The sequence below is a fragment of the Zonotrichia albicollis genome, chromosome 3 (assembly GCF_047830755.1).
Source record: "Zonotrichia albicollis isolate bZonAlb1 chromosome 3, bZonAlb1.hap1, whole genome shotgun sequence".
NCBI classification, from domain to species: domain Eukaryota; kingdom Metazoa; phylum Chordata; class Aves; order Passeriformes; family Passerellidae; genus Zonotrichia; species Zonotrichia albicollis.
This window is the reverse complement of record NC_133821.1, coordinates 102356484-102384264: the sequence shown is the minus strand read 5'-3', so window position 1 is coordinate 102384264 and position 27781 is coordinate 102356484. Positions and strand designations below refer to the sequence as shown.

The 27781-nt window shown below is 41.5% G+C and overlaps 1 protein-coding gene across 1 annotated transcript in view; it reads right to left on the bottom strand.

Annotated features, from left to right (window-relative positions):
• Positions 1-26530, bottom strand: part of SNAP91 (synaptosome associated protein 91) — a 63174-nt gene extending 36644 nt beyond the window's left edge. Inside the window, exons 1-7 of the mRNA XM_005485947.4 lie at positions 26149-26530; positions 25401-25560; positions 7065-7207; positions 5929-6004; positions 4026-4128; positions 2346-2439; positions 1069-1180 (exon numbers count right to left, since the gene is read on the bottom strand). Of these exons, the coding sequence (XP_005486004.1) occupies positions 1069-1180; positions 2346-2439; positions 4026-4128; positions 5929-6004; positions 7065-7207; positions 25401-25530 (658 nt within the window). The 5' untranslated portion in view covers positions 25531-25560; positions 26149-26530. The remainder of the gene's footprint in view (positions 1-1068; positions 1181-2345; positions 2440-4025; positions 4129-5928; positions 6005-7064; positions 7208-25400; positions 25561-26148) is intronic.
• Between the last annotated feature and the right edge of the window lie 1251 nt (positions 26531-27781).

The window sequence follows — 27781 nt, the reverse complement described above, 5'->3', positions numbered from 1 at the left end:
GACTGAAAAGTAAGCAGGCGAAGCAGCTACTAACTCAAAATTCAAAATAATTAAGGATACATAAACACATACTAATATATGTCCTTTCCAAATTGTCTTCACTCCAAAGAACTGTATTTTTTTTACTTAAGTAGTCCCTAAAGTCCATTTATGTCTATTATTAAACACAGCTGCCACATATTTCAACCCAAACTTACACTTCAAGTAGCAGTAGACAGTGAAATTCCAAATGAAATTTTATGCCTAACCCATTGTGTCATGCTGGTGATCACACCAGGCTGCCTGAGCTTCAGAACATGCTCACAGCCTCCTTTAGACTATGTAGGCTGATGGTAGGTAGGATTGTGGAAGGGATCCAGCTTTGGCAGTCATGCTTTCAGGCAGATCAGAAATGTTATTCAGGAATATATCACTTCATACAAGGCTATCACATAATGTTACCACTCTCTAAAACTACCTAAAGGGAGGATATAGCCAGGTGAGGGCTGGTCTCTTCTCCCAGGCAACCAGCAAGAAGACACAGCCAGGAAGGCTTAGGTTGGACATTAGGAGGAATTTCTTCACAGAAAGGGTGAGCAGACATTGGAATGGGCTGCCTAGGGAGGTGGTGGAGTCACCAGCCCTGGAGGTGTTTAAGGAGAAACTGGATGTGGCACTCAGTGCCATGGTCTAGGTGATAATGCAGTGTACAGTCACAGGCTGGACTCAATGATCCCAGAGGTCTTTTCAACCTAATTGAGTCTGTGATATATAACAAAAGAACGTGGGCATCTTAAAAATGCAAAAGCTTCTAACTTTGCAGGGCATATTACACATGCTCACACAGCACTGTACATTTCTTTAAGCACAGATATGGTCACTGTCTTTAAAGCATCTTTTTTTAAGGACATGTGATGATCCAGCTTCAGATAAATACTAATGTAAGAGGGTACAGCTTAAATTTTTCTCTCATTTCAGACTAGAAGAGTCAAGAAAAATGTAGCTTTAATGAAAGTAAAAAACTGAAGCAGATCTGAAACTCATTCTTTACTCACGTATGGTATGTGAGATAAAAGCCAGGTTACTTACCTAGTAAGTTAATAACCCCATCATTGTAGCAAGCAAAAAGTTTGATGAGATCTTTGAACAGAAGCATGAATGCAGCATTTATGACACCATTTGTCAGTTCATTTGGATGAACCTGCAAATAAAATATCAGTTATTTACAAAACAGGTGTCAAATGCAAACATTTTGGCTTACATCAGGTATTTGGTGCTGTTATAGACAGAATCAAGCACTGAAGTTTTCATGCTAAAACACTGAAGAGAATTTTGGTTAGCAGATCAAGGATTGCTTTCCCCACCACTCCAAAACAATCCACTATGGCAGAGGAGTATCCACATCAATAGTAAACATCTTAGCTCTGTCTCCTTCATTTATCATGGAGAAGAGAAAGGCAGAGATGCTGTTTACAGTTTTAAAGAAATGGACAAAAGATGTCAGTTTACAGCAGAGCTCAACAAAAACTTAATAGTCCATGAGATAATGTATTTGGACTAATGATGTCAAGATCCTTTCTCACATTAACTTGGGAAGAAAATATGTGCTTATGTATTTAAAAGGTCTTTCTTTTCTTAAAAATATCTCCTCTTCTGAGAGCACTATCACAATTCCTATGCCATTTAAGGAATGGAAAGCACAATGAGACATGTATTTGAAAGCCTTTACTCTGAGAGCTGTAGTGGGCTCTTCCTTCCAACTCAAAATGTATCTTGCTGCCCGCCAACAAGAGAAGAACTCCTTCCTTCAAAAACCTCTTTGAAATGTTCCACTGTGGCTTCTACATCAACTGATTCCTGTTTTTATCCTTAGGTCAGATAAACAATCCCACCAGCATTCATAACATGATAAATATACTGTACACACTTATTTCTATGAACAGTCTAGATTAAACCAATTAGCCAATTTAGTCCACAGCTGAAAACCAGATGATGATTTTGAGGAAGCCAAACAATGTACATATGGTATTTTAATGGGGTTTTTCCTCCACTCAAAAGAAGTTGGTTGCCAAGAGACAGAAAATAGTGGTCAGTCCTGCTTTGTCCATTTCTTCCCCCTGACTGATGCAGAAGATGAAACTCCAAGTTCTCTCTACAAAACCAAAAGTGCAAGCTTTACATTTCATGCATATGGGCAAGGGCCATCCTTGGCCATGATACCTCAGTGGGACACTGAAAAGGGATTTTTTGGCCCTCACTAAGGAATGAGGAATAAAGCATTACCTACAAGGTGAAAGGTGTTCATTACAATGCATCATTTATAAGTCACTGCCCAGTGTTAATACTGTGTCAGCTTCAATACATACATCAAATTCAAGTAGTGCATCAATTTGTTCCTGTAATATTGGCATACTCTTCAGCAGCTTTTCAGGAGCCATTGTTCTCATTACACCTTCAGCTCTGCAAGAGGGAATACAGATTAGAATCCATGCTGTGTTCTCTCTCCCTTCCCCCAAACTGATCTGTTGTCTAAAATTTATGCTTGAAACACCTATACCTCATTTCAAACCATTTCAAAACCACAGTCTGATTCTCCTGCTTCTCATGTCATCGTGAGAGCTGGCATGAAAAATCCTTTACCCAGCCACCTTTCCTGACAGCAAATGAGGAAAGGTTTTGTGTAAGAGTGATGAATGCAAGAGATTGATCTCATTATGGAAAGATGACACTGGGAGCTTAAATGACTAACAAGAAATACTGATATACTTTGTGCACCAAGTTTATTATGAATAACTAATGACAGCTCATTGCTGACATGTCCATGGATGAGCAGCATTCCCTAAGTGTCATCCATAGTCTTATAGCAGTCAACAAGCATTGTCATTTTTATCTCTGATTATGATAAATCTGCACAAACATCATTATGCATTGCCCTGTTCTGCTGCAGAGAGGAGTATATATATGCAGACTGGAAATGCATACCACTATTCTTACTTATTTTATGCTATATTCTGAAGCAGCACCTTGTTCTAGGCACCAGAAATAACAGGCATGGAAAGCCTTTCCAGGAATTTAGAGCAAGGCAGGAACAGTAGGATCCCCAGCAGCCCAAACTTAACTTTATTTAACATCAAATGTTCAAGAGCCAACTGGTATGGTCCCCACTAAGGGAATGGCTTCCAGCCAACAGCAAAGCTGCTGTGGTGGACCCCAGACTTCCTGGCTGTTTGAGAAGCAGGAGAGAACAGCCTGGTGGTGATGCCTGCATTAACAGGTCAGAATCCCAAGCTGCAGAACACACCAGAACTGCCAGAAGGATCCTGTATGCAATTCATGATTAGCAGGAGCATCTTTAGCATGCCCTCCATCAAGCTGCACCTTCAGGGGGTGTTAAGCCACTTGCTGCGTCAACAGTGCTTCAAGAGAGCATCTAGAGCTCTTAATGTCCCAGTTAGAGCAGTCAGAGACCAGAAAAATGTCCTCATAAATACCAACACACTACTCTGGGCTGGGTCAATATTATTTATTTTTAACACAGTTCTTGTGGGAAATAAAGCCAGCAGTTTACAGGTTTATTCTGTTCAGTTTATAACCGCTTGCTCTGTTGCCTGCTAATAACTTCAGGTGTTCACTTCAGGCTTTGTTTGCAATCAGCCATATCTCTTAGGGAAAGTGTCTGGAGAGTAATGAAACATCCTAAATGTAGTTTCAGAGTGTCTCCTTCTCCAAATCCCAAACTCAGTCTCACTGCAGCAAAGTTTAATTAGGGTAAGATTTAAACCTAGCATGAAATCCTCCCAGTTTCGCAAGGCACCTTACTTTGTTCTTCAATATTTGTCTTACTACCCAGAGTAAGACAAATACCCTCTCTTCTTTGGGCAATTTTTAACCAATTACAAGTACTTTAAAAATAAGGTTTTTCATTGTAGCTACACAAATCATGTAACAACAAAGTAACTGAGAAACTAAAACTAAGCGCAATGCCACAATTAAGAATTTCATGGGTCAGACAACCTTATTAATTTACATATCTGAACTTTGCTTACCCTTTCTTCACTCTTGCAAAGTCAAATGCCATTTGTCTGTAGGAAAATGCTTTTTCATTCAAGTATCTACTATAACGCCTAATAAAGGTGGACATGTCATAACCTGCAAAAAAAAAAAGTTTCACATTTTATTATTTAATTTTCATGCTTGTCAGAAATTCTTTAGTAAATGATAAGATACAGCCAACAGACCACAAGATTCTATGATTTCTGTTACACTGTGCAATTTCACGTACAGAACAGCCATTACAAGACATCTTTCAGCTCCTGAAGAAAAATCAGTAGTGGCGCACCAAAACAATCTACCACTGTCCTCTGTTTCCAACAGATTCATACAATGCACCAGTGGCATGGTTCCAGGGGAAACCTGCTACAGGCCCCCACATAGTTATGGGGTAACATTACTTGGTGGCCAAAAAGTTACCCTTCTCTTAACAGGGGAAAAACACCAATTTTAAAAAAGTTTTTACTGAACTTGAACTTGGTACATGACTTCCAGGACAAAGCTCAAGTTCAACTTAAACACTCTTGATGTTTCATGTATGTTAGACACTGATTCTTACAGGGACCTTCAAAATCCCCCTGACTTGGTTTACCAGAACAAAGAAATCACGATGACATCCCCAGAGATTACTGCCTTCCTTGAACTGTTCCACCAGAAACACTCAAGGCACATAACACTGTACAAGGCATCTCAAACTTCAGTGACTTTCAAGCCTATGACACTTGAGCAGTTAGTATTACAGCCTGTCCTCCAGAGTTTCTTCCTCTAAGCCACAGAAATGTGTGCAGAAGGCAACTCATCTTCCTCTTCAATTTAAGTCCCTTTTTGCTACCTTTCTAACAATTCACACCCCTCAATTTAGTCACTGATCATATTTTCCGTTAATATCTTTCATCATTAAGTATCCCTGCCAATTCAAGCATAACACTACAAAATGTGATGCCTCATTATCTATGATACACTGTGCATTATCTATGAAATGGCAATCTAAGTTTAAAGAAAGTAGTGAAGAACACAAATGAATTTAACAAAATAATTGTTGGCAAACACCAGTGTCTTTGAGCATATATACAGACACATATATCGTGTTTAGCTTAGATGAACACACTCAGTATTTGTTTACCTTTGTTCCTTCTGTTATCACATCTAAAAGTTGCTAAAGTTTTTTGTGTCCCATGTCTACATCAAGAGATGAAATAATGTGGCACTGCTTTGAATTTGCCCATTATTGTAGCATGTCTGTAGTCTGCAAACAATTTACAACTATTCTCTGACAGCTGAAGAATAGTATTTTTCCTCTTTTTTTTTCTACCATCAAACAAGCTTTTCTTCTGTTAATTGGGGGCACAGGAAAATTCTCTAATAATTCCAGAGGGAAAAGTAGAAAAGCAGGCTTTGTAATATTCAGAGGGGAAAAGTCTTTAATTTCTGCCTAGACTTTCTAAATTTATTACTCAAATAAAATCAAAACCAACCAGTTCTTTTGGTGCCAACAGCCCTACCATTAAGAAGTTATAGATCATGCCTAAAAAGCAGAGTCCCCAAGCAACCAAATTACTATTTAAGACTGAGTAAAATCCAAAAAACTAAATGAGAAGCTATCAATTTCAACTTTTAACACCCATAAGAGTTAAGGAGATAGCTGACCCAGCCCAGATTTCAACCAGCACTTAAAGGATTTGTACAGCTTCACCTTTTGAGTAAAAATATTGCAGGAAATGAGAAAAATTTTTCTGAAGTTGTTCAGCAGTTCATTTGTGCTCCTGTATTTATTAAATATTTATAAAAAGGCTTCAGTAGTGCATTTTTATCTTATTTATATCTTATGAATTTAGGAACAAATTAACAATAGTATCTTATTTAAAATCTTTTTAAGATTATACACATAAGTTGGCTTACCATGAGATCCACTTTTGTCCAGAAAATTGCTGAGATTGAACAATGTGTTTCTAGATGCCAGGTACTGAATAAATCTCTGAAACACAAAGTAATTTTTCTTATCAAAGGCTAGAAGGCTTTGTACCTTCTAGCAGCAAGATTACCAAGCCTACTTTCAGCATACAACATGAAACCACTGATTTTTGTCTTAGCCTGCAACACCTACCCCAAAATGTTTTGTTCATTCAGATTAATGACTTTTACTCAGAATCTCTAGTAAATATTCTACGGTATATATAAAAAATAGCTTACGTGAAAAACATAAAATATATTGTGAAAGGAGCAATAAAAAATGTTAAATTCTCAGGGATCTGAGGGAGCTCAAGATTTATCTGCTAACAAAGCACATATCCAGGCTAGTCCCAGACTTTTCAATCCAGAAGCGCTCAGTTTCAGCCAAGCTGAGGGCCTGTTTTAATAACAAGCAAAGCCCCTCATCAAACACAGGGACTAACAGCCTGAAACAGTTAGAGAAATCAGATGAGAACATTGACCAAAACTTGGAATGGAAAAATAGGAGTAAGAATTTACACTGTGAGAAGTTCATTGCATGAAAACACTTTATATACAGCCAGGGAGGAATTGTTTTACAGTCATACTGAGGTTCTTTAAATGTGCTGTCTCTTTTTATGCAGACATACCTGTCTATACAGGTCAAAAAAAAGCAAGGATAAGGATAACTTGATCTAAAAGGCTATCAAGCTAAATTTACAGCTCTAGGAAGATTTTAACACTCATGCAGAGAAGGCAACTATTTGGATGGCAGTCTACACATGCCAAAACATCACATTTGACCTTAGTCAAAAAATCCCAGGTAGTATTTAATCCTGTGTAGCTGTTTTCAGATTCAACACATAAACTGTCAGCATCCTGGCACAGGCTGCATCTTGGTCTTATGTTATGGTTTTGTAAATGGAAAGACAGATACACAGTCCAACTCTGCTGCTAACAGTAAATTTTCTCTTCATCAGGAATCATTCTTGCCCTTTGTTCCCAGGTCCTTTCTGGTTCAGACAAGATGCCTCTGCACTACTAACACTTTTGGCTTGGAGCGTGCTCAGCGCCAACGTGGCCTTGAAAGAGCTGCTCACACTTACCTCATTGCCATGGACCATGAGATGATGTGTGGTGACTAAGGCTTTGAACACGACCACCCAGCTGCTATTCGTCGCTCGCTCAAAAAGCGTATCAGCCATCTGAGGGATGTTCACGTTTGTTTCATTAGTTGCTTGGATCAAGTCTGTAGGAGAGACAAAAGGAAGGTGTTAGGTGCTACCAGTATGATAAAAAGTTTGCAGCATGGCAAAGTTCTCAGACCACCAGGCTGCAGGCCGTGGTTGTGGCAAACAGCAAATTCAGTGCTTTTACATTCCACATTCAAAAAAAGAAACTAAAACAATAACAACAATAAAAACCCAAAACTGAGATTATACTAGTACATGCTGATAGCAGCAGTGGTCTAACTCTTTCATCCAAAACCAACAGTTTTCCAACAATTCTGTCCCGAGCTATGACCAAACATTGCTCCATCTTTACCCCAGATGAAGTTAGGGTGCACAACATCATGTGACTTCACTGCCTGCAGGTTTTTAAGTTAATTGTCATTGTTCATTACCTCTGAGTTAGAGAAGTACTATTGAATTCTTCAACTACAGGTAACATGTCCAGCACACTGAACCCAGTCAGCAAAAAGAGGCACCACCAGAAACAGATACTCTGTCACCCCAGAGATTGTTTTAACAATCAGCAAGCTCCAGCACACCTCCTAGAGCTTCTACAGACCCAGGAAGCAGAAGAAGTGCATTCAGGCACTCATTAAGACCTCCTCAACAGCAAGAAAGAACACAAGGAATGACATTAGTTTCTACTGAAGCAACTGCACCTCACATTAAGAATAAGTAAACTTGCACAGAAGAGTGCAAGAAATTATGTTGAGCAGTTAAATCATAAACAATGAGGCAGCAAGCTTTCCACTATCCTCTATATCCCTCAGTATCTGTGATTCACTACATCCCCTGTTACCTACTGACTCCAGTTTGGCAGCCAGCAATTACCTTCTACAAGCTATCACCGATTTTTGAGACACAGCTGGAAACTGCACACTGCAACTGCATGCCCAAAACGTTTGTGATGCCAGACACAGCCCTAGCAAAACTCAAGAAGACAACTTAATGCAAGACAAAGAGTACAAAACACAGATCTAACTGTAGGGCTGAGGCTTAAAATTGGAAGACTTAAGCAAAAAAAATTTACAAGTTTAACTACTAGACTAAGCATTATCAGAAATAAAAATACTCATCTTCTACTTTCCCTCAGAGGAATCATTGTTAATGATTTCTTCCTTATCTCCAGAGTAGAAATTTTCATCCAGTTGTTGAAGTCATTCAGTCATGACAGATATTCTACCTCAAAAGCAGACAGGATATTTTGTGACTGCTCCTTGCACACCTAAACTATGTGAGTCTACAGGATTCCAATTCACTTGGGCAGTAGGGTCACCACTTGGCAAACTTCCTTTCTCTCCCCTACCTAATCCAAACAATGGAGAGCAGAAATGTTGCTAAGAGTGGAAAGTCAAGGCTCAGAATTCAACTACTGATTCTGCCTTTTCAGGATAGGAAAATTCCAGAGGACAAATCTGTCTAAATAGATCAATGAGTCACATCAGGGACTGAGACCCACCTGGTGTGTATAGAAATCCACACTGCTGTACCAGAAGCATTCAAAAGTTCAGGTTTTGGTTGGTTGGTTGGTTGGTTTGTGTCTTTTTAAAATTCCTGGCATGTTATCTTTATGGGTTTTTTACCTTCTATTACAAAGACTTCATTTATTTAAGATCCAAGAGATCTCTAGCTCAGAGTCACAAGCTTGGGAAAACCATAGTGCTTGCCTGCATACGAAATTGTCTATTGTATGGGCATAAAAGCTGCAAGTTGTCCTCAGCTTCAGGCCAGGGGAATGATTTTCTGGGATGATACAGGAGACAAAAATTATGTGATCCATTTGCCAAGTTTGAATTGAAAATGTATGTTGTCATGGCATTTTGTTGTCTTGGTAATAGAAGATGGAAGTTTTTCGCAGAACACCTTCTGAAATGTGTTTACTTCTATAACCTCAGTAATGCTACCCTTGAAGGAGGCAGCTCTGCAGACAAAGTATTATAATGGCAAAGCCACGCTATTGAATGACAGCAGTTCAGGATCACAGAGCTCCAAGAATTCTCCTTGATCTTGTGGTACAAACAGACCAATGATATTTTATTCTGTACTGCTGATTAATGCATTATAGGAGAGAGTGGTTTGTAAAAGCCTAGAAGCAAGTCACAAGTGGCTTACTCACTGTTTACCCCGCTCCAAGATTTTACTGCAGGTGACAGCATTTGTCTTATTCATACAAGGAAATGCATCAAATTTGTCAGCTTTCAGTCTTGGGCTTCAGGATGTAGATTTCTGTGAAAGAGCGATGCTATAAATAGTGTACTGGTGCACTTTGGACAATGAAACCCCAGAGCAGTCCATCCACAGAGATGCTGGCAATGGAGACAACAAGGCACTGCTACATGATGCCCCAGCACTGCTTCTGAAGTCACTCAGTCATTTCTGTCTCCTCTCCAAACTGCTGGAGGGTACAGCATCTCAGTCTGAAGCTCTGAATGTTTTAGGACATGAGTAATTATAGTGTGCAAAATAGAGGGGCATGATTAAAATTAAGTCTACTACTTTCAGTGCACAGAAAAGAATTAAACCATGCATGAAGATGTCGCTTGTCATCTGAGGCCAGAAAAAGGAGATTGGGGGTGGGGGAATAATTCTTGCAGAGCTGTTTCCTATTTAGTCACACCACAAAGATAAGGTATTCAAATTTCCTGGGTTTCTTTTCCGAGTATCACAGAGTCTCAGCTTAACCAGCAACCATCAGCATCTGGAATGAAGCACCAGCACAGCTAACTTTACAAAACTGAGCAGCAGGGTTTGGTGGCTAAGCTAAATTTTAAAATAAGAGTTGGAAAAAATAATTTTACTTTAATGTGGTAAGGAAGAACAGATACAAGGAAAAATAAATCATATGCAGGAAAAAAAATCTAGAAACCACATTTTCAAAATATACAAATTCAGACATTTGCTGGGTGGACAAGTGACCATAAAGATTAGTCTTCCAAGGAAGTCACAGGTACATTTGCTAATACAAAATAGGAAATTTTAAGAAGAAACAGATGAAGAACAACCCAACAGAAACCATATGAGCAATCTTGCAAAGTTGATTCCATTTGGGGCACACACAAGTAGGGCAAACAAGAATTAAAGGTACCTTCCTGAAGAAGTTTCTGTTACTGCAGGCATCCAGTACACTGACAGCTAATCCCCAAACCCACTGTGCTCAAATACAAATTACAAGCACAGTCAGAGATCAGAACTGCACTGCAGCAGCAGCAAGTGCTTCTACCACAGATTTCACAGAAGTGAAGTAACTGGAGAATGAAGTTCTATATATGCTTTATTTGAATCCATTTGTTTACTGTGGGACTAAATCACAATTGCCACATCACAATATGTGCTTTCTCCTACTTCCTCTCTCCCCATTTTCGTAGCTGCTATTTTAAAGACTTCTCCAATTAAAGATACTTTTAAAAATTATAATTTTACTTCAATATACTTTTTTAGTTAAGCTTTGAGATGGAAAATTGATGGAAAATCAATGCAGTAGAAGAAATAAATGGTTATCAATTCTCTGACACCGTAACTTAAATCTAAACTGCAGTCTTTAAGCTCTTGGACAGGCCAATTTTTTCACCCTGGCTTAAGACAACTGCAACTTAATAATACTCTAGGTTTGCTTCTCTTTCCTAATTCACACCTCCATTAACAAAAAGAAAAACCTGCCAAAGAGAGGAAGAATGGTAGAGGGTTCAGAGCCCACTAAAGGATGGGACTAGCTTTAGTGTTTGTTAAGCTCATAAGGCAAAAAAAGGGAACAGTAAGAACGTTTCAAAGGTTTCAGAATTACAGATTCTTTCAATTTCGTTAAAAACTAGTTTCTAGTTCTTTTTATGAAAAAACTAGTATCTAGTTCTTTCTTTAATGAGAGAGATTATACCATACTTTAAAGAAACTCCTAGTCCTTTATCTTTCCAGATGATATTCTGGATCTGAGCAGGGCTTTTTTCCTGTTTTGTTTTGGCCCTCCTGCCCTGTCCCCTCCCCCCCAGATTCTCTAATAAAGACCTGGGATTTCCCAGTTCATGATTAATTATTCACAATTTACATTTCAGTATGCAGAGAAACAGCAGCAGAGCACAAGACCTCTCTGTTCACAGAAATATCAGTGCCAACTTAAGAGCAGCTGTCACTCCAGACTGAATTAACACACAAGCTGCCTCAGCATCTGAGCTGTGTCATACACTCAGTTCCTAAACTTTGCCAAATCTCTCCAGCAGTAACCCCCTTACAGACCCTCCTCGCTACTACTCAAATGCTACGATAGACTTCAGGAGTTTTTTTCTCACTTATAAGCATTTAAATAATGCCTTGAACCTACTGAAAAGGAAATGCAGGATTGTTCCAAATCCAAGCTAGTCAAGAACAGAAAGAAGCAGCTCAGAGTAAGAGTTTTCAAGCATCAACTAAGAAAGTTAAGTAGGCAAGCAGGAGCAGAGTCCCTCCCCTGCAAGACAGAACTGTATTAGGAAGCTACTGGAGCACAGTGCTAAGCAAGGCAAGAGCTGAACTTCCCAGTCTGCAGAAACCTGACCACAAAACCGTATCAGAAAGCAGAACAAAGTTACCAGTTTCTGCTTCCACAACAATTGCTCATAAGAACATCAGCTAATTTGAATGTTGTTGTCTTTGACTATCAGGCAATTCCATAGAAAAGAGTTTGAATTTGTTTCTGAGGTTATCATTTATCGTTTATTCTTTTCACTTCCAGCGTGCCCTGTCCACAGAAACGCACATCTTGGTCTGGCTTGTAACAATGACCCCAACAGCAGTGCAGGCTGTCTCCTCCTTCCTCCCCAAAAGTCTGCCTCAAGTTGGGTTGCTGTATCTCACCTTGATGCCAGCAAGTCAACCTTTTACCAAAGTCCAGCATCTTGCAGATATTGCCTTCAAACTCCCATGCCTGTGCCAACTCAACACACCTAAACATAATCTTCCACTGAGCATGTGCTCTCCAAGTATTTTACACTCCCAACAATGCAGCTGTAGCTCTAAGGGGGGCTACCTTCCTCTCTCCAGCCTTACTTCAAATAAATCCTACTTCCAAAATAAACCTCAGACTCTCGTGAGGACAAATACTTGCAGCAGATCCTGAAGTTTGAGAGTCACAACAATCAGTCTTCGAACCACACAACGGCACCCCACACCAACCAAGCTTTTATATACTCTTTCTTCCTCTCTGCCTACTCACAGGCATATCGTACTACCCAAAATATTAAGTGTTTTGCAGAATCTATCAATCACATGAAGGGTCTGCAGAGAGACAGGGTGAATGACTGAGTACTAGCAAATTTCTCTTGAAGTATCCTCCAATTTCATAACCTGAGATTTTAATTAACCTTAGAATCATCTTATTACCTCGCTGCTCCTTTTTAAGTACAACAGTGCATCACCTCCTATGTTATCAAATACCTCTTTTGAAACAAAGTGGAAAATCTACTGCCCATACACACTGCTGGATTTTATTCCAACATACTTCCATATGGTTTGCACCCCTCTTTAACCAACATATTATTCAAGATATTTGGCTTTAAGTCATCTGCAAAAATCACCCTAGCTCATTAGAGGCATTACATCAGTTATGCTGCAATTAATTATTTACATGTATGGATTTTCCTCCTGAGAGGTTCAGGTTTAGCTCTCTTGGATACAGGAAATAAAAGCCAACCATCAGATGGTCTTCTACTGGATCTAAAAGGGTGCAACTACAGCAGCTCTCTCTCTAATAAAGGGGGAATAAGCTGTCTCTAATAATGGGGGAAAGTGTGATTACACTGTGTTAAAAAAAAAAATAAATCTTGCTTTAAGCAATTCCTTCAAGTTTCATGAGCTATGAATATTTTTTACATAAAAGCTCCCAGAACTTAGAGCTCCACTGCCTCTGTGCACTGGGCAGAACAGTGCGCACTACATTTAATGTTCACATTGGAGTTCTCTCAAGGAGAGTAGTAGAACTGACATTCAGATCAGCTGAATGCAGCTCAGACTCTTGTGAGGACAAATACTTAGAACACAACTTCAACACAAAGGACAAATACTTCAACACAAAGAAGTGGTAAGGAGCACTCATTGAGGTTTTAAGTATAGTCTTTAGGACTGCAAATTAATTAGTGATTAATATAGGTTATAGATATTAATATATTTGTTAATACAAAATAGATATTTGTTTTATGAACAAAGTCTGAGACCTTGCTGACACCTGTGATGCAACCAGTCAGAAGAAGAAAAGTTTCATCTTTACTCAGGAATTGCATACCTGGAATAACAGAAGATAGGCTACACAAGCATTCTAGTAGAAACATACTATGGAAAGCACATTTTTAGCCCCCCACACACAAAGCCAGAACACCAAATAAAGCGGGAAAGGCCCCATGGTCCAATAATTCTGCCTGCTTTCTTCCCCAGTACAGCTACCACAGCTTTTTAAAGCATCTTCACCACAGGATAAGTATTAGTTATCAAGCATGGAATTTTCTCCCTGTCTAAAGTCATAAGAAGCTCAGTCTTGAACCTCATTTGTACAGAATTCACTCACTTTGAATATCAAAGAATCTGTCTCAGGCAATAACACAAGTTCAGCAAAGTAGAGGAAAGATGAGGAATCACAGCTTTAATGATCTTTTCCTCTCACCCACAGAACCCACTTCCAACCCTCTTTCCACACAAATTCTACTCCAAAACTAGCTCAACAGAAACATGCATTTTCCTGCTCAAATACAAGAATTAAGCATTTCTGCTTAAGCTGATATGAAACACCAAGTAATTCTGGAGCTAAATGTGCCACTTCTGTCTTTTATTGATTTACTGGAAGGAAGAGCTGAGTCACAAATCATTATTGCAGTGCCTTTTTTGCATAGTTCTTAACAGTTTAAGATATGAAAAAATTAATTTGCATTTGGTGGACACCAACCAATGGTTATAAGATTAAAACATAACAGCGGCTGTCTTGAAGAAATGCTATTTCCCATCCTATTGTAACATGACTTGGGAAAGAGGAGACATGGAAAAAACCCTGACAACATTATAAATAGGTTTTGACCAATAACTTTGCATGCAAAGGAACTTTTATCCTGCATGGTAAATCTCAGACCTCATTCTACAAGACATTTCCTTCAGCACTTCCAACCTGGAAGCCTTAACCAAAATACACATTAATTTAGAGACAAAACTGGAACCACCAGCCAATCTTCTGCCTAGCCTTCAAAGCATTTATTCAATTTCCTCTAAGGGAATTGTGCTCTCCATCCATACAAGCATTAAAGTGACAGTTCTCTTGCATCTTGGCTCTTGCTGCAAACAACAAAGCAAATTTAAAGGGATTATAGACTTGCAAGATTATTGCTTAGAAGGGCAACAGTCAATAAAGTCTACTTAAATTACTATTGTCAATTGCCTATTGACATTAGGCCCATTCACAGCCTGATGCCAGGATTCCAGCTGTGGCCTGTGATTATCTTTTCAATGAAAGTGACCAACCCCTAACATTACCTGTTGGCTGTATCAATTCATAACTCTTATCACTTGGGAGCTCACTGGAATATCAGCAACAGGATCAACTGCAGCTTTTAGGTAGAGAATACAGCTACACTGGAAACACAAGGATTTCACATTTGCCACAACAGGACTGGGCCATTTACTGTAATCTCTGCACTACAGCAATTTCTAATCCTAATCAGCCTTTACATGCTGGGCTGATCTTACACTCCAAACACATCTGGCAGAAAATGGTAATCAGCTGAGGCATGGTACCTGAGCTCTTTCAGTTGCCATGCTGCAGTCTGAGAAGAATTCTATCCCCAAATTATCTCCTTTCCGCAGAAAACCATCTGTTTTTAATAAACTGCTAGAAGTGAAACTATCACTACACTATCAACTCTGCCCAGAACAGCAATTTGTAATCCACAAAAAGCTGAACGAGACTGAAAACATATTTCAAGAAGCCTGATGTTCCAGCTCCAGTACTTAGCTCTGATATTTCGGGAACACATTAACAAAACAAAACAAAAAAATATTGGGTGGGGACGAGACAATGTGCAAACAACTTCAGTGACATGGTAATTAGCTACAGCCTTTGTGCTGGAAAGAGATCAGTTGACTAGGCAGCCTCAGAAGCTGACACATCTGACTCAATATCCAGACCATGGTCCATGCTTTCACTACTCTCTCAGCAAGATTATTCTGAGTCCAGTTTTCTCATCAGTGGATGCCTGAAAATGAAACAACCAGAAATTTTTAACTAGGAATGATATGCCCGCAACCATGCAGGCAGTCCTGTTGAAAACATGAACATACCTGTAGGAAAAAGAAATCAAATGCAATACAAACCTCTGCATGAGCCAGTGCAACAGTATGACCTCCTGGAAGCACACTGAAGCAGCTCCAACCAAGCAGCAAGTGCTTCCTGACATGGCTGCTATAATTTCAATCCATTGTCTTGTATCTCTGTACCTACCATAAAGCAGAAGAGTTCATAAAACCAGATGGCAGCCTCGTATGGGAATGCCATGCCTTGTCTTCTTAAAAAAATGACACAGTTAGACACAGCTTTACCCTCTCCTTGCTAAGAAAAACAAAAAATAAAAGTAAAATATGAGCCTGCTCAATTCCTTTATGTCCATTCCCTCATACTACACCAGTTAAACAATATTCCTTTTCTTCTGCCACACTGTCAGGTGAGTTAAAATCTCAAAAGTCTTGAAAATACTGAGGTCTACTTCCAATAGACTTGACTCTTCAACATGATCTGGTAGCCTTTCACATACTGCAGATTTATTGATGTTGCAAAAAACCCCAAAATGTTAAATTCAATGGAACATCCACCTGAGAGACAGAAGATGCAGTAAGAACTATTGAACACAAGGATTTAAAAAAAAACCTGACAGCACTAAGTTGCTATCAACAGTTTGAATTCACTAATGCCTCTGGATGATGCATTTGCCAATGGCAGTAGAAGTCTCCTATCAAGCTGATGAGTGAGGAGCTTGGAATCCATCACACAGGCTCACATCCAGGCAGAGAAGCTTTGTGCAGAGTCAGATCTCTAGACTGGAACACCCAGAAGTGTCAATTTAACTCTTTAGCATCACACGGAGCATGATATTTGAAAGGTAGTTTCTCATAATACTGTCTAAGCAATTCCCAGCTTTCTGATGAACAAAAAGCAGCTCTTTAAACTCACCTATTACAAACACAACAAACCCTGCCTGTTAACACTCTTGCCATTCACCACCACCAAAGCAATCTGAAGTTCAAATCAACTTTGCAAAACCAGAAAAACTCTAATATAGTCTTTCACAGTCATTTCATAGAATGAAAGATCAGATCAGAAAGCTGCAGGTAAGGCTCACATATGAAAATACCATTGTTGCACTTGCCAGCAACAGAACATCACTCCTAATAAAACGTACGTGTTTTCAAAACACTAAATATTGTGAGTTGCTTCTGGCTTGCTGTCCCTTAGCAGAATGTACATTCTCCTATAAATACATTTAGATTAAGCTATAAAAATCAGATTAGGAGCTACAAGCACAAAAAACATACTCTGGATTCCAGTCATGCAACAGAATCCAAACCCAAGTCTCCATTTGAAAAGGTTGGATTTGAAAACTCCAGGGCTGCTAAAGGACTGATGCAATGATAAGATAAAGTTTTAATCTATATTTGACCTTTATATATATCATGAGAAACAGCAGCCTTCAGAGGCAGGAAACAGGCCAGCTGGCTTGCCCCCTTCATACAAGCCCGACATTCCCTGAAGCAAGAAGTGAAAGGAAGAGTCCTGTGGAAAGCAGTTTGAACTTCCCCTGAAGTGCATCTAGGTCATCTCTCCAATCATGTGAGACGTGCCCCTCACAGTGCTGTTCTGCACTGTGGCAGGATCACCCACCACTGCCCACTCTGAGCACCTTCCCCATCACTGGTAACCCTGCATACATTTAAACATTTAAACAGTGGGGGCGACAAGTCAGCATCTTTTATTCATGCTTCCAGCAGTCCTGTCTTTCTCTCACTTCTTGGAGGACCATTTTAGAACATTCTGTAAAGTACCAGAGTGATTTAAGATACATAACAAAACCATGCCAGGGGCACCAGGAGCCTGCCAGGCTCTGCAGGCTAACCCCTGACCATCTGCTATGGAAGCACCTGCTGCCATCATGTCACCTGCTCTCGTGCAAAGCCAAGAGTCACCGTGAAGTGATGCACTGTGCTGTCAGCAGTCAAGCCACAGCCTTGTATCACTCCTTAGGACAGAAAAAAGTTCAAGACACTTTCTTGAAAAGACGCATCCTTTGGTCCCTTAAGTGCATGGTAGAACAATCTTAGCTCAAGTGGACACCAAACTCTCCAATCTATCTCTACCAGTGTTTTCATCTCAGTCTCCTAAACACTTAAAAACAATGAGCAAAGAATGCTGTTTTCTTTTTTTATTCCTTCTTTGAGTCAGTAAAGAAACATTGTCAAAGCATATGGCTCAACTGTTTTGTCAGAACTCTGAGGCCCAATGGCAACACAGGAGTTCGTGCCAATTTGCTTTTTACCTGTGGTAATTCTGTATATTGGCTTACAACCAAAAGGAGTTGATTGCCACAAGTCAGACCCAAGCTGCAGACACGTCCTGTCAGCAACCTGCAGTTCTCAGTACACTGGAGAGGAAGGGTTTGGTGGTCTTCAAGCATGATCATGTCTATCTACTCACAAAATCCCCTCTACAAAAAACATTATAACACATTTGAGTTTTATCAATAGCTAGAAAAAAACAGACTCTGGGAAAGGCAACTGACTGACATGCTGCCTCTGCTCAGATGGCCAGAGTAAAAATTACATAAACACACAACATTAGCATAACATCAGGGCCTTTTGGCATCCAATCCCTTTCATTAAACTAAGTTAAGATACAGATATAATCTACAACAAAGCACGAGATCACATTATCCTGGGCAGAAAAGAGACACAGAAAGGTATTTAGACTTGGCTGGTCCAGAAGTCAGTTGTAATATTGTGCACTGTCATTTCCTGTGCCTACAACCAAGCCCTGATGCCCAGTGAAGGCCCCATTTGCCAGAAAATACTGTTCTAGTATTCCACCTACATTCATTTCAAGGTTGATGTCCAACATCACTTGTGATGCTAGTGCAGATGGATAGTATACTATATTCCCTCCCTCAGTGAACTTCAATTCTCAACTGCTTTAGTAAATGTGTTTCACAACCTAAAGAGAAGACTTTATGAGCACAAACAAAACATGTTTTGTATTGATTTTCAGTATTTTCAGCCAGCTCTGAAGAAAACAGGATCAAAATAGCAAGATAAAAAGCATTAAAAACAGTTTAAGAGTCCAGCATATGGTTTGCAAGATTCCAGAAAAAGCAGACCTTACCATACCCTGCAAGGTGACAAGCTAGCCTCTGCCAAGTATTCCAATTGCCTTCCAGCAATTGCCAACATCTGGTTTATTCAGCTTAATTTACGCCACCACCTCTCATCCAAGCAAAATTTTGGACAGAAGGAAAATCAAACAGCCTTGCTGAATCTGATGGGTTGGGATACTCTAATATCAGCTCACCAGTGAGGCTGCACACTGCAATCCTGCTGATACTGCTGACTCAGAGGAACACAAGTACTGCTGCAAACCCTGCGCCACAGATCACTGCCTGCCAGGCTACTGGGAAGATTTCTTCTATCCTCTCATTCAGTCTGAGTTCAGGGTTCAGTCCTGTGCCAGATGACCCATCCTTTTCTTTAGATCTCCTGCAATGACACCCAGACCCTGATTTCCTGCTTGCTTTACTCCTTGCTTTTTCGTTTTCACGGTTTTTGAAAGCCCTCTCTCCAAACCAGCCAGATTATTTCTAATCTGCATACCATGTGTTGAAGCTTGGAGGTGCAAGGCTTGTCACTCATTGGTGAGGCTCCTGTATTTACCCAAGGCACACAACAGAACTTCTGGTTTTTCCACTCTTACTATCATCCTGATTTGTGCTCCAAAAAAGGAACAGGGCATGGTAACTTAAGGCCATTGTTTGATACTGTTTGGACTTACCTTTAGGCTAAGGTAAGGCAAAGGGAAGGGATATAACGTTATCACTCCAACCCAAATTTTTCCCCATCCTCAGAAATACTGGAGCCAGCTCCTTCAGCAACACTGTATTCCAGAGCTGACTGAGGAAGGTCTATCCCTTTGTTTTCTGAGTGAACTCTATGCACACGGCAGGCTTTTAGTAGCACTGGGAAATGCTGCAGCTGTGACTTCTGAGAACAGGAGGCTCTACCAGATGTTGCAGAGCATATCTGCTCCAGCACCATGGAGTGCATCCTGTTCCTCCTGCTCCACCTCTAACCTTGGTGTTCTCTCTGCCATTTCTTTTTCCCACTTCCTCTGTCTGTTCAGTATTTTCTGCTTTTTCTTTGGTTTGTTTTCCTTGAGGTGCCACAGACGTTGTGGATGGGCTCAGCTGTGTGTTGCAGCAGACCCACCATGGAGCTGGCTGTGTCTGGCACAAAACACATCCTGGTCTCCTATGGAAGCCAGCCCTGCAGCCAACAACTTGTCATGGACACCCAGCACTGGGGCAAGGTAAGCAGGGCAGGAAGAGCAAAGTAGTCTCAAGAACCCTGAGCAGCAGTAGGAAAATGCTAAAAGCAGTGTGCCTCTACTGCACTACTATTTCTTCAAAAATGGGAGCTGTAAGAGCTGGAAATTTTTTTGGCTACCAATTTCTCAGTCCAGCAAGAAGAAGGGAAAATAAATAGTCTTTGAAATGCTTTATGCCCTTCAAAGTTATGCCATCATCTACTTTTAAGCACTTCAGAGGATCCTTCACATGGCAGAGACACAGAAGCATGGACTGACCATACCTACAGGGCATTTTCTTGGAGACTTCCGAGAATTCCTCACTAGTGTGGCCCACGTAAAGCATGCACAGAAGATAAAGGGTTTAAGAGTGAGGCTGGGAAATCAGACATAAATGAAATCAAAACATAGGAAATCAATCAAACCTGCAGATTTTTGTTGTTGTCATTTAGAAGATGTTCAATAGCTGCCAAAATCTAAGGGAGCAACACTATGAAACTATTATGAAACATACTCAACTACTAAGTAGGAGTGATTAAAACCATTCTCTGGTCACTGCCATTCTGACCATCTCATAAAAAGCTACTCCATTATCAAGGTCTACAATGGAAGTCAGTACAACAGAAAGCCCTGACTTGTCTCAGAATTTGTCATCCATGACCTTGAAAAAACATGTTTAACAGAAGAATCTTGCTTACTCTTGAAAAAGACAAAGAATACCTGCCCTCAGGACTAGTCAATCTTTATCAAGTTACACTGCTTACATGATAAAAAGTTTAATATTACAGTGCCTAATTATTTTCCTGTTCTCTCATCTTCCCTGTTCCTTAGGCATTGCACCATAAGACAACTTACTCACAGAACAACTGAAATGCACAGAATGCAAGTGATCCTACCCATATTTCAACATTTGGATCTTAAAATGAATTCAAACTTTTACCCTGATTCAAACATATTTTGAAGAATTGGCCAAGTCTTAGTTTGATTAGGGCAGCCTTCTCTTGGTATTACACATGCCTTAAAAACAGTATGGGGCAGGGGGAATTAAAAGTTAATGCCACTTATATACTCAAGAACAACTAATCTAAAAAGTGTTTTCATTATCTCACCTTATCCATGACAGACATTTATTTCTACTCCTATTCAAAGATCTGCATGCCTACAAATAAAGTGTGTCCTCAACACCCTTTTGGGAAAGAACATGGTAGAAGCCCACAGAAACAGCCATTCAACACAAAAACTGATGATGAGTCCTTACACACAATAAAAGTGCTAATCCAACACCCAATAAAGAATTAAAGAAAATAACTGCTTGCTTGGATGTTTTTCATTTCAGGTGTGAGAGCAAGTCATTGGGGTAACAGAGGAGTTCACACTTTAAAATCCACACCAGCTATGACAACAAAAACTGAGACACAGTATTCCAGCTGATCTTCAGCAGTCACATTTAAACAAAGTCAGTTCTCTGACACACAGAATTACTGCAATACAAGATACAGTGAGACATAAAAGAATTAAAATGACATAAAAGAATTAAAAATGTGAAGAATTAGGCCCAGTGTGTACAGGGACTTGGCGATTTTCTTGAAGATACTCCCACAGCTGTAGAGCCCAAGTGTCACCTGGACTGCAGAGCAATGCAGTACATCTGCACTACTCCCACTAGGAGAGGGCCACAAGTGCCAGCAGTCTTGGAACACTCCCCAGATCACTTCAACAACAAACACCTTCTGAAACATGCACATCCTAGTTCACCTCGTCCTTTAACCACTGAGTCAACACACACTGAACTCTAGGGACTCAAGGTAGCTCCACTGACCCCCAACTTTTCCCAAAAAGCAGAGACAGACATATTCCCCAGGAGTAAGACAGAGGTTTCTAAGGCTAACCTATGGGACCCAGCAACATCATCTTTACTGAGCCTAGGCAAAAAAGTTTAACACATTGCTTTTGGTCAACACACACTTCTATTTCAACACTAAAGACCAAAGTGATTCAAACTTATTAGGTCAACACCAGAGACTGCAGAAGAAAGGTAGAACACAGCAGGAAATAAGAGTCTATACAAGCAAAATTCTGACACCAGCCCTGCAGCTCAGTTACCACCATGAATTAAACTATAAACTTCTTTTCAGAGCCTCTGCTTGCCAGGTACATGCAAATATGCAAAATTAGGCTTGGGATGAAAATAAGTTCCAGCAGATACACAAGTTATCTTCACAGCCACAGAAAATCGAATCCTGCTATTCATCTGCTTTGTTTTGACTTTTCGCAAACATCTCCCAGCTCTTGATCAGGCTTCTGAGAAGGTCCTCTACCTTATGACAATTGTTTTGAAGAAGTAAGGAGACATGCGTGGTCTTTTCAGAATACACACTGCAGAACTTCCTCCTGCTGCAAAGCAATTTACTCAGCAAAATAAGTCAAGGAAAATCCCAGACATTTCTATCATTTTCACAAACAGGAACTTGTTACAACCACCTGCAGATGCAACAACTTCACTAGTTTCCAATCCACTTCCCTAAATGAAAGCTTGAAGGTCTGAGTGAGATCCTATAAAAAGAGCTGAATTGAGATCTACCCACTTTTCCCTCATATATCATGTGGTTTCACATTTGGAAGTCATGTTATTTCCCTTCTCCCAAAGCATCTTGTTGATACCGTCAGAGTCATTCCCATTTGAGGCTTGAAGCAGCCTTTTACTTGGCCCACACAATTAAATCCTCAGTGAAGCCTTAACACATCTTTCAGAACAGTTCTAAGAATCAAGCTTCTATGCTGTGCACAAGTATTGCCTTCCCACTTGAATGATCAGCTTATATATTCTTAATGTAGCCCATTATATATCCTTAATGCAGCCCATATGCCTCATTCACCCACTGCAATGGCCCTTCCCACTGCATCAAAATAAAGTTGCTAACTCCCCACTTCTTCACAGGAATAATAATCTAGCTAACAAACACTGGTTAGCTGAAGGATAGGAATTCTTATAATTGTAGTGATTTTTAGACAATTTTTGGATAACACCAGTTTTGTAATACGAAAATGATCAGAGCTCAACTGTCCCACACCATCAGAGCACCCTAGATTTACATTCCTTTTCCCACCACAGGGAAAGCTCATTTAATGCCATCTGGCACTACTTCCAGCAGTTGTTGAAAATTCACTAGTAGGAGATCTAGAGTTCAAGAAAATGGTAAATCCTGTTAATAAGCATAAGATAGCAACCAAATGATACTTTAGTGCTCCTTCTCATGACCAGCCTGTCCAGCACTGAGAGCCCATGCCAAAAGACAGCAGCATCTATATTACAGTCTGGATTTGAAAGCTATAGCAAGTACAGAAAACCACACAAAAGTAAACATTTAGCAGCTCAGCTTTTCTACATTGAAGACATTATTTCTGTTCTTTTCTCCCTTACTTACACACCACCTTTCACCTTGTCACCTATGATCTCCCTATAACCCTCTGTAATTATTATCTTCTGCAGCAAACATATGAGAACAGGCATTATTGTATCCTATCCTTACAGGACTACTTAACCCATGTTAAATAGTTGATCTCTCAATTTAATTTACAAAGCCCAGTTGCTAAGTAGGGCAGTGGAAGAGAGGTTGTGTGACCTGACACCTGGCCTCTAAGACACTAAATAAAATTATGGAGTTCCCTAAGGACACAGAAGCCCAATGACAATATCAGAATTACAGCTCTTCATAAGGCATCATTCCAACCATCACTCTGGAATCTCAATTTTTAATTGTCTACACCCCTCATACATAAAACTTATTGTAAGGCACTGGGAAGTTTTACCTTTCATTCTTCACATCTTCAAATGCTACTTATCCAACCTGAAATGCACCCAGACAATTAAACTCTGAACTGTTATTTACAGCTTGTAAAAGAGAAAAAAAAAAAAAAAAAAAAAAAAAAAAAAAAAAAAAAAAAAGAGCAGACATACGTCTTCCTAGGAAATGATAACTTCTTTTCCTCTTTTATGTGTGACATGCAGGTAGGTAAGAAATTCTGTCTTCTGTACACCCACTTTCTTGAATAGTACTATTAGCACCAATACCCAAACACAAGTCTTTTACAGTCCTTACTATAACGCTGGTAGATAATTCCTACCTCACTTTAATCCTGCCTATTCCAGATAGTATTTTTATTTACATGTATATACACACAGAAACACAGAGACACATAGACACAGCATGCTTTCAAATACATGAACCATGCATTTTTCAAGCTAAAGCTTCTAGTAGGAGATATGGTCTGTATAGGACAGTCCAGACACAGCCTAAAGTGTTTAAAAAGATTAAAAAGTGTTGACAGCTACCAAAAAACAACATAGAAGAAACATCAATAACCAAGATGATTTTTTTAAATATACAAGAAAACATGACAGAATATATCAAGACCAATTATCTACTTAAACAGTTTAGACTCCAGTGAGTCTTCAATCAATGCTGCTTACATCAGCATTTCTTGGACACATTGCAAGAGCATCTAGATATACTGAAAGACTAGTCTACTGTTTGCTACTTGGAGGGTAAGCTACAAAGTCATTAGAAGGGAAATCTGGAATTATTTTCCAGAAGTAATGCTACCCCCTTTTAACAAATACTGCATCATCAGAACTGCACTTACAAACACCTGCACCAGCATTACTTAGTAATGGCCAGCAGCCAAGAGACTGCCTGGTATAAAACCTGCTGATCTTTACTTGAATGTACTTTTTACCATGTCCAAAAAGACCATGGGAAGCCCACTTAGTTTTAAATATTAACACCTGCTGTTGATCTGCCAAGTTCAATGCTGGACAGAGATACTACTGGTAAACAAGGCCAATTAACACCCCACAACCAAATTCTTTCACCATTCTACTACTTGGTGTCTCCAAGCAGGGGCAGACAGTTGAAGTGAAATTGTCAGGATGAAACATGACTAGCTCGTTGTTTTCCAATAAAGGTTTTGTCTCACCCTTGCTTCATGCCTTAAATAGCTAATGTCAGTCCAGAAAACACCAAAAATCTGAGATAAAGCCAACATCCATCTTCAATAAAACATTGACACACACTACTGGACAGCTCACAAAGTTGCTGTCTGACATCTGGGACCTCAGCAACAGCCCTTAAACTCTCCAAAGGTTGTCCCAGTCTGCAGCATGGCGTTATCCCACTGCCTTGCCATTTAAGCACGCCATCATCTGAACCTCTTCAGAAGTGGGGATGCAGTGCTGTGGAGATGGCCCTGCTCATGCTGGTGCTTGACCAGCTCTGGGAATATTATTTATGTATATCTCATCCTAGTTTAACCCTGACCAAAGGAGGCAGTGGCAAGCGCATGTCCATTTTGCCCTGTGATTCTCTCCCCCTGACACCCTGCTCCATAAGGCACTCTTTCCACTGTCTTCTTGGATAAAAGGCAAGAGGTCATGAGGAGAAAAAATGGCCGAAAGAGCAGTATTATGCAATAAGAGAAGAAATGCAATAATAACTCATCCTCTCCTGGAGATTTCCCATCACCCTCACGCTTTGCAAGCTGGATTAGAGCAAGCGTGACAGCCAGCCGGCTCAAAGGCCGCTGAAGTGCCCCGCGGGCAGGCTCCTCAGCCCCGGGCCTTGGCTGGGGAAACAAAAAGGGATGCTCACAGTCCAGGTGCTTTTTCTTGGGCCCCATCACTTCATGCGTGGTGGCTTTGCAGACGGCTCTGGCTACGGCCGATCCCGTAACGCTGTACTGAGCAGCTGCGATGCGATCTGTCAGCGTCTGACCCGACATCTTCGAACGGCGTGCTGGCTGCTGCCGGCTCTGCAGGGGCGAAAGACACGGGAGGGGAGGGGGAGATGCCGGGTCTGCGGCCGGGGGGAGGCACGGAGGGACAGGCAGGGGCGGCAGGGGCACGGGCACGGGCACAGCCTCGCCACACGCACAATGGTCCCCGGGGCAGCCCGGCCCCTCCCGAGGCGCAGCCCCCCCGCCCCGTTGTGTAAGCCTCTGCCTCGCTGGAAGCCGCCCGGGGCAGGAACGAGGGTATTTTAGGCGTTGCGAGGAACAGATGAAGGGGAAATAATGACGGCAGCTGAAGGAGGCTGCACACACACACACGGTGCGAGCCCCGGGATGGGGGATGCAGCCCTCCCGCACCTGCCTCCGCCGCGCCCCGGCCCCGCTGCAGCGCCCGCGCCGCCGCCTCCCCGGTGCGAGATTATGGCACCGTTGCGCCATGTTCTGCCCTCCCGGTGCCTCCCCCACCGCCACCCCCGGCCCCGACAGGGACTCCCCCCCTCCCCGCGCCGGGAAGCGGGGCGCCGCTGGATGCGGCGGCGGCGGCGCCCAGCGCCATGCAGCATCCCGGCGCGGGGCGACAGCGGGATGGACCGAGCGCCAGCGGCCGACCTGTCAGCGCGTCCTTCCCTGCCGTCCTCCTGCCGCCGCTCCGGGGAGGGCACTGCCGGCCCCCGCCGCGACCGCTGCCCGGCCCGGCCCGCTGGCGAGGCGCCCCGCGACGCAGCAGCCCCCCCCGGCCCCCCGGCCCCGGTAGCCCCAGGTGCCGGGCGGGCTGCCCCTCCCGCCGCCGCCGCCGCCGGGGATGCGCTGGGCGTCCACGCCCGGGAGCCGACGCTGCTATTTCCAGCCGGCGGCTTAATCCTCCCGCAGCCTAATCCCCGCGCTACTGCCGCAGCAGCGCCGCCCCCTAGCCCGGTGCAGAGGGCGGGACGGAGCGGAGCGGAGCCGAGCGGCGCTGCCGCTGCCGCCGCCGCCGCCGCAGCTCGGTGCCCGGCGCAGTCAGGTGACCGCGGTCCCCCACCTGCACCCCGCTTCCCGGAGCGGCGGCGGGCACGGCCGGGGCTGCTCCCACGCCGGGGCTGTCCCGGGGGAGCCGCGGCTCGGGGGAGCCGAAGCCGCTGATGCTTCCCCGGTCTGCATCATGGTCCTGTCGCGAGCGCTTAAAATAGTGCCTTGAGGGATCCCAAAAGCGCGCACAGACTAGATTTGTCCAGGCTGTTGATATGGTGTTATTGTTATCAAAAACATCTGAAATATGTCCCCAGAAGGGTTTTTTCTCTGTTATCTAAGGTACCCTACGGGTTTTGGTTACAACCCAGCCACACTCGGGAGGATACATTGCTACAATTTCATTGTGTAATTGAAGCCTACCGAAGTGATCCGTGGAGTATTGGGAAGTGTAGCGTACATATATTACCATAAATTGGCTGAACTTAGTTTTGGAGTAAAGTGATTTAAGTGGGTGGGGTCTAAACGAAATGGCACTGGTAGCAATTATTCGAGCTGCCGGTAGAACAAATTTCAGAAGGCGATGTCAGCACATGTTATTAATTAGCTGGAGAAAACACTACGTACAGTCAGTATTGAAGAGTTGTGCACACCAAGTGATAATTGGGTTGTGTTGCATGCAAAGACACACAGCACCATTTTCGTTTGTTATATCAGGAACACTGACAAGGGATTGTGGTCTGTGACAGTATGAAACAGCAGATTTCTTACTACTTCATTCTTTCTTTTTCTTTTCTTTTTTTTCTTTTTTTTTTTTTTTACCCAACAACAGAGATTTTAAATTTTGAGGTATCTTGAAAGCTTGAGAATGCTGTTAAAATAATGCTCAAAAGTTCAAGGTATCTTTTCTGTGGGAAATCTCGTCCAAAACAGCTGTAAAATGGTGCCTTGGACCACTGAAGACAGGTGTTCAGATTTGGACATTTTCAATATTGGTTAAATCCCCTTCTTTTTTTGCAGAGCAGATAGAGATGTTTGGATTTCAAGATTCAAAGGTTTTCTCAAATACAGTGTTTGACTATGGAGAGGAGCTTAATTTCAAAAAAAGTATATCACTGTTAGCAATGAGCATTAGGAGCCTGCAAACTTCAAGTATTTCCATAGAGAGACTCTCATATTCCAATAGTGAGAATGTGTCCATGCTTCTCAGCTCTGTTCCATATTGAGTAGCAAATAAATAAACCATGGAGTTGCACAGAAAGGTAATACTGTGCTCTTTAGCATTACTATAGTC